An 8,158-nucleotide genomic window follows, 5' to 3' on the forward strand; every position below is an offset into this window, starting at 1 on the left:
TATTTTTTTAACCTTGACTAAAAAATTCCATTTCCAGAAAAGACCACATAGACAGTCATCAAGAGAATAAATACATTAAGACTGGTTATGCAATCAGATTTGAAAGCCTTAGAATAAACAATTCAGATCTAGCATTCCTAGTTGTTATTTACAAGTGGCTGCAAACAGTGAGGTAATATTAATTAATAATGACTGTTTTCTCTTGTAGGGAGAGAAATCTGTTGATATCATGGAAAAATGGAATCACAGTACCACCTCTCTCACACATTTTGTTATTGCAGGAATTCCAGGACTCCAAGACATGGGGACAAGGACTACCCTGTTTTTGCTTTTTCTTGTCATATACATCATCACAGTCACAGAGAACATTGTTTTCATTATTGTAATAAAATCTGACCACACTCTGCATTCACCAATGTACCTGTTCATTGGCAACCTGGCCTTCGTGGATCTTCTTATTCCTTCTGTGACCATACCAGAGATGTTACACTATTTAATAACAGAGGATGGTAATATTGCCTTTGGCCCATGCATTACACAGATGGGTTTTTATCTGACTTTTTTATTAGCAGAAGGTTTCACTTTGGTTGTCATGTCTTACGATCGCTACCAATCCATATGCAACCCATTGCATTATCATACAGTCATGACCATCAAACATGCCTTCATGTTATCTGCTTTATGCTGGACAATAGGTAGCATTTATGCAGCAACATATGTATACCTAGTTTTCACTATTCCTTTCTGTGAACGAAACAGGATTGAATATTTCTGTTGTGATTATATGTCCATTACACTACTGGCTTGTGCTGATATATCATTTCAGAATATATTTGATAAGATTGTTTCCCTACTTTTAATTGTAGTTCAGTTATTTCTTATTCTGTTCTCCTATGGAAAGATCATTGCTGCAGTGTTAAGAATAACATCTACTGAGGGTAAAAAGAAAGTCTTTTCCACCTGTGCCAGCCATCTTCTTGTTATCTGTGTTTTCTACTTGGTTTTAGCCTTTGTTTTAGTTTCTTATTCAGTGCAAGGGCTTTCCGAACAAGTGCGTACTTTGGCTGCGATAGTCCAGAACATTGTCCCTTCTTTTGTCAATCCAATCATTTACTGTGTAAAAACAAAAGAAATCAGGACTAGTATTACAAAGCTTGCCAAAAAATTTAAGCTTGGATCATTGTGTTTTTAGTGGGATTCTGGCTAATTTCAGTTAAAGATACAAGAAATGCATTTTGAAATCCCTGTGTGTGTGCGCGTGTGTGTATTGATGACTTTGATTATACTATCAGCAGAAATAAACTAATCATATTAAAGGTTTAGATCTCAGAAATTATAACTTCATTAGTCACAATTGTTGAAAACTACCACAATAACATGAAACATGCATCAAAATTTTGTCATGAACATTTTTTTAATGTGTACATGAAACGCAGTCATAATGTGTAACACGTTTATGTTTTGGCACATTTTGCTAATGTAGAATAAAATGTCTATGCCAGCTCAAAGGTTGTCTTATTTTAAAATCCAGTTTAATGATATTTACATACATGCACCTTTTTAGCTTAAAATGTAATAGAAAACAAAAGACTTAGCACTCAAAAGACTGAATCTCAAAAGACTGAAAACACACAGGCTACAAACACTGACTATATTCCAGTACAAGTGTACAGAGAAACAAAGACAAGACAAACCATATTACTTTCCATCAAGTATGAGCAGGGGTCAAGCCCCCATGCACCCCCCCCCAGATATCCAAGATCGTACTCCAGAGGAAAAAATGGCAAACATACCATTACGTGCTTCATGACTGCCTGTTGTAACCTTAGTAATGTTCCCTTCTAACTTGCTATATGACAACATAACTCATGTTAGTGTACTGAAGTGCAATCTTGGAGTTATATTTAAGTAGCAGGGGGTATGGGGGGCTGTAAGGCATGGGGGAGGGGGCTTGCTGCCCTGCTCATACTTGGTGTAAAGTAATATGGTCTGTCTTGTCTTTGTTTCTCTGTATCCTTGTACCGGAATATAGTCAGTGTTTGCATCCTGTGTGTTTTCAGTCTTTTGAGATTCAGTCTTTTGAGTTTTCAGGATTTTGGGGTGTCAGTCTTATGGGATTCGAGATTGTGGGTTTTCAGTCATCTCAAGTGAATCCATATATATATATATATATATATATATATATATATATATATATATATATATATAGGCATCAGTTCAAGCTTACAACTCACTGTAAAACAATATAAACAACATTCATTTTGCTTTTCTTTTTCTACTGTTTTTGTGCAAAGTGCTGTTACTGAAAAAAATAAACTAATGTGATAAATTATAATATTTTTATTTAATTTTATTTTGCAGTGGTTTTAATTATAAAAATCCATAATTATGAAAGCTCATATTCAACATATTATATACTGTATCTGCCAACATTTTCATTATTATTAGAATTATTTAAGTCATACTTTATTAAACAAAACCAAATATACTGAGAGTGTAAACAATCAATGGCATTTGCAATCAAATATATAACCACAAAGTTACTACAAACAGCCTAGAATTATAACTAAAATAAATTCAACCAACTCTTAACATATGGAATTGTCAGACAGGTATTACAAAAGCATTGTCCATAGAACCCATCATTCCATAGTAATTTCCACTAAACAGGAAAATTCAAAGTATAAAATAAAGTTTTCCACAAATCATTCAGGCAACAAGTGGGTGCCTAAAGTGTCTCTACCCTAGCCCACCTGTATTCATAGATGTAAGCCATTGAGATAACATCTGGGGTAGGAGTTTCTAATGCCTGAAAAATGCCAAGGACAATAGTAACTGCCTCATTAAGCCTACACCACATCCCAGAGGGAGCTGCAAAATACTCTAGAACTGTACAAAACTGTCAAAATTCTATATCTTGAATGCAACAACTATGCTATCTTCCCTGTAACAACGTTATGTACAGAGGGAACGCAGTGCAGTCTTCTTGAAAAAACTATTTAATGTTCATAAAATGTAGACAGGAAAATAATCTTGCCAAAGCAAGCATAAAAAATTGATTAAGCGCTTTCACCTACTGACTGTAGGCTTCATCAGAATAATATTTAAATGGTTTGCAAATGTTAAAGTAACTTATTTGGTGCCATTTTTAAGCTGCCCTTAAAGTTGCATTACTATGTTAACAATGTATTACTCACTTGATATAAACATAACAAATACATACAATGCACCAACCTGCTAAAATACTATAAATATAAATATAAATAACTAATTTATTTAAAAATGAAAATAATTCTTAAAAATACCTGTTTAAAACTAAATGCTAGTCTGTGTGTGTAATAAATGTATATGTATTTTCTTCATATCTCTGGACAACTTTCCGAGCACGTAATTTAATTATAGCATCCTTAGTTAATTATAATCTACTTGTCAAAATACCTAGAATGTATTATTTCTATACTTCCTATTAAATTGATATTAATGAACATATAAAACTTGTTCCTAACTGACAACTAATATCCCATTGTAATGATATAAATAATTAAATAAATAAAAATAAATATTAATTTATTATCATCTAGAAGCTCCATGAATTAATATAGGTTTTAAAGAAATGTTATCGTTTAACCCTGGTGTGGTCGATGCATCCGTGTATAGTTGCCACCACACCTCCTTATAACTTAACATCTCCTTCATACAACCTCCCCTAGGATTATGTTTTATCTGCTCCAATATTGCAAATTTGAAATTGTGTTGTTCACCATATTTTTCTATATGTCTGTATAAGGCATTGTTATTGTCCTTTCTTCTTACACAGTATGAATGATCATAAATTCTCCTTTTTAAAGCTCTCTCTGTTTTTCCTATATAGTACCCACTACATACTGTGCACTTAGCCATATATATAACGAAACTAGTACTACAGTTCCCTTTCTTAAACTTTATTTTACTGTTGTTAATATTACCCAATACAAGCTCATTTGACTCCAAAATATCACCACACTGATTACAATGACCACATTTCCTAGTCATGCTTTAAAAAGGAGAATTTAAGTGATCTCAGCTTTTTACTGAGGCTGACCAGGGAACTCCTCCACTCATGGGATTTTACTCTCTTTTGCAACAGTTTCTTCCTTCTGTTGTAGAGTTTGTTTATGTCAGGGGACCACCAGATTGGCTTCCTTTTTTTGGAGGATAGCATCTTGGTTCTGTTTGGGATAGCACAATCCATGCACTCATGTAAGTGCTTATAGAGTGCATCTGTGCAGGATTCAGCAGTCGTAACTGTATTGTCCATCTGCATGGGTGTCATGAGGTTTGCCATGTCTGTCTTAAGAAGCATGAAGTTGGCTTCGGAGAAATTTTTTACCGTGGTTTCCTTAATGGGGTGTGGGGGAGGGATGTGGATATCTAGGGTAATTAGCTTATGGTCGGATCTGACCTACAAGGAGATGACTTCAGGTGTGAAACACCGGTCACTCATGTTGGTAATGACTAGGTCTAGGATATTGTTGCCCCTGGTGGGGGTGTGGATAACTTGACCCAAGGCACTGGAATTTATGAATTCCAGAAAGCGTTGAGTGAAGGAGATGGTACATGAGTAGTTTTCCCAGTTAACGGTGGGGTAGTTGAAATCACCCATTATTAGGGTGTTTGGTTGAACCCTAATATTTTCCAGTATATCAAGAAAAGAGGAGTGGGAATCCTGAGAGATGGTGGGGGATCTGCAGCAAGCTACAATTTGGATTGCTATTATTTTCAGCTGGTCTTCATGCTGCCTGCAACTGATTTTTTCAGTAAGTAATACAAGCTATTACCTTTTGTTTGACTGTATAGATCTGAGTTCTCACTGTCCAGGACATGCTGACCAGAAATATTATTCATAGATTAGTACTAAGCTAACTGCTCTTGTGAGCCATTTTAAGCCTAGCCAATTATCCCTTGTGAGACTCAAACCCTGTACCTTGTGTTTGTAAGGCAAACACCTTAACCATTAGGCCACCCTCCCAACTCCCAAATATTTATTTATGTATGTATTTATTTATTTATGTATTTATTGACTGACATTTGGTAACCAGGAAAGTCCGACTGAGTCACCAACCCATTTTCAGCAGAGGTCCAGGGAGAAAAGCTCCAGTAATGTTTAATAATAACATTATTAGACTTTTGGCTTTTCCTGGTTAGGGGTCGCCACAGCAGAACTCTGGTCCACTAATGACTGGCAGTGGATTTTTATGTGTCAAGTTGCCATGCCAACACTCATAAAGAAGGCACACCCATTCATGCACGCACCTACCTGCATGCCTTTATAAGTCAGTCGACCACAAGGAGGACATGCAGACTCCACACAGAAGGTGCTCCAGCCAAGAATCGAACGGGTGAACCTCTTGCTGTGAGGTGACAACACTAACCGCTGCACCACCGTGGCTTAAACATTTGGGTGGGGTTAAGGATCTATATATATATATATATATATATATATATATATATATATATATATATATATATATGTGCATATATATATATATATCTATATATGAAGAACATATGTAAAATTGTTACAATAGTTTGTACTTGAGTTACAATGGAGGTACTGAAATAGCACTTACAGTAAGAGTTGTGATCTGTTTAACAAAATATAAATGAAAGACATATGTAAAAATACATTCGCTGGTAGATTATAAGCAGATTCAAGAATAGGTAATGTAATTAACGTTTGATAATAATTGGAGAAAGTGAAGGTGGTTTATATTGAAGGATATTAATAGCGGTAATGAGGCAGAGGATTAGAGAAATCAAGGAAAAGATGTTGGCTGTCTGAGAGATGAGTTAAGAACTAGGTTAATAGAAAAGTAGGAGAAATGGGGGCAAGAGGGAGTTTTAAGATAATAGGCAGTGGGAGATAAGAAGCATGTAGAAGGTAGTTGAAGGTGAGTCAATAAAAAGAAAAGAAAAGGGGCATAGGTGGATGATGGAATAAATGTTTGGGGGAAGATGACTATGAAAGATTAAGAGAGAAAGATGTGGGTTATATGTTTGTTTTAGAGCATAGGTAGGTGTGTGTGTGAAGAAAGTGTTTTTTTTTTTTTTAGTGTAATCCTGAATTTCTTGGACTTATCAATACTAGTAATTTGTTCTATTTTAGGGTGGGACATTAATCTGCTTTGTATATTATTTTATGTGAAAAAGATAGTTGCAGATAGCCAAGATGGTGTGGGAACTTTTAAAAAGATATTTTCCACTAATAGTTTGTAACGGGTACATAAACTTGGGCATGAGCATAAACTATTCACAAACTTATTCTAACAGACAGATAGGTGCCATGCCACAAAGAAGGTAACTTTACAATTCCCCATCCACTAATCCAAGTTTTACTTGAATATGTGCAGGGAAGAACTCTGTCTCACATGAATGGAAAGCCTTTTCAAGAGAAGGGGTAGCCTGTAAGGCACACTCTCCCTCCACAATATCCTATTTATGTTGCAAGTGATGTTTAAGTCCCTGTATTGGGAGTTTCTAATGCTTTTTGTTTTGTAAATGGCAATAGGTCTATTAAGGATGGATCACAGAGTTGTTTCTAAGCTAGCCGTAGGTCACCACTCAAAGGACTCTATGAGACTGAGCATTACGACAAGGCTTTGATATGGTCCACATAGAACTTGTTTTCTAAACACAACGGTTATTCCGCTCCACAAAGGAGGGGCCACAACTGACCCTGGTAACTATCACCCCATAAGCCTGACTAGCCTGGTCTGCAAGGCTATGTAGTGCATCATCATAGAACTCATTAACAAAGACATTGGGAACCTCCAAACACTTGACCCGACCCAGTTTGGCTTTAAGGGCAGATCATGCCTACTAAACCTGGTTGACTTCTTCGAGACAGTCACCAAGGCCATAGATGAGGAAAGGTAGTTCACACAGCCTACCTTGACCTTGCCAAGGCTTTCAACACCATTCCCCACTCAGGTATTACAGAAAAACTCACCAGCCTGAACATAAACCCCTACATCATGAGATGGGTTGCCAACTAGCTTAAAGACAGAACTCACATGGTAAGAATAGCGGGCTCCAAGTCCTACTCTAAACCAGTCACAAGTGGTGTCCCGCAAGCTCGGTCCTGGGACCCCTATTGTTTGGCATATACTTCTCAGAAGTACAGGCAAACGCAGGAGGACTATGGCTAACCAAGTTCATCGATGACTGCAAACTGGGAGCCATAATTGACTCTCTGGCTGACATGGACATTCTCCAAAATGGCCTTACTGAGATGGTGTCAAAGTCATGGCCTCAAGCTAAATGCCAAAAAATGCATAGTCATCCCATTTGGGAAAAACAAATCACCCATGAATTATCACATAGGTGGCAGCCCCCTTAATACAGAAGAGGTAATAAGAGATCTCGGGACCCAGGTAGATAATAATCTCTCCTTTGACAATCATATTGCCAAAGTAGTTAGGAAATCCTTCTATGTGGCCCATCTAATTACTAAAGGGTCACTCATCAGACCCATCATAGAATACAATGCCCCATTTGGGATGTACCTCAAAAGACACTTCCAACAGCTGGAAAGACCACAAAAGTCCCTCACGAAGAGGATTACTGGCCTCAAACATATGTCCTATGCAGCCCAACTGAAAAAACTCTGGCTGTACTCAGTGGCATATCGCTTACTCAGAGGTGATCTCTGAATGACTTACAAAGCCATGTCCAACTCAGAATTGATGGACATGCTCCACTTAAAGAAATCCAAGTCACTGCAAGCCACGTGCGCTAGTGAGCTAAACCTCGCCACAACAATAAATAGAATATGCTGGAGGGATAAATTCCTGTCACAGAGACTCCCCATGCTTTGGAACAAAATTCCTAACTACATTGGGCAGAGCCCCTCACTAACACTCTTCAAGAGAAACCTTGACGAGTGGATGGGTAACAGAAAATACACCCTTGGGATCAGTTCATTGGCTCTGCTTGACAGAGGCTCAGTTAATTAATCAATGGGGCAGTGAAAGCCCATGCACTCTGGCTAGGCTTATAAATGCCCTCGGGCAGATAGCCTAATACCTACCTATGAACATATGTATTCTTTTTATGCAGAACATCTGTGGATGCTGTGATTGTTGTGTATGCCTGATCAGATACATGCTGAAGGGGGCAT

General features: G+C 37.2%; 1 protein-coding gene across 1 annotated transcript; it reads left to right on the forward strand.

The window, feature by feature from the left end:
- Positions 1-205: 205 nt before the first annotated feature.
- LOC122810754 (olfactory receptor 6B1-like) lies at positions 206-1,192 on the forward strand. Its single transcript, XM_044082316.1, has one exon. The coding sequence runs from the start codon at positions 230-232 to the stop codon at positions 1,190-1,192; it is 963 nt and encodes a 320-aa protein (XP_043938251.1). The 5' UTR covers positions 206-229.
- The last annotated feature ends 6,966 nt before the right edge of the window (positions 1,193-8,158 follow it).

This window comes from Protopterus annectens, chromosome 9.part0 (genome assembly GCF_019279795.1).
Source record: "Protopterus annectens isolate FY-2018-M chromosome 9.part0, PAN1.0, whole genome shotgun sequence".
Classification (NCBI taxonomy): Eukaryota; Metazoa; Chordata; order Ceratodontiformes; family Protopteridae; genus Protopterus; species Protopterus annectens.

What these genes read in the sequence shown, in the direction of transcription:
- LOC122810754 (XM_044082316.1), top strand. Translation starts at nt 230, where the DNA reads ATGGAAAAATGGAATCACAGTACCACCTCTCTCACACATTTTGTTATT.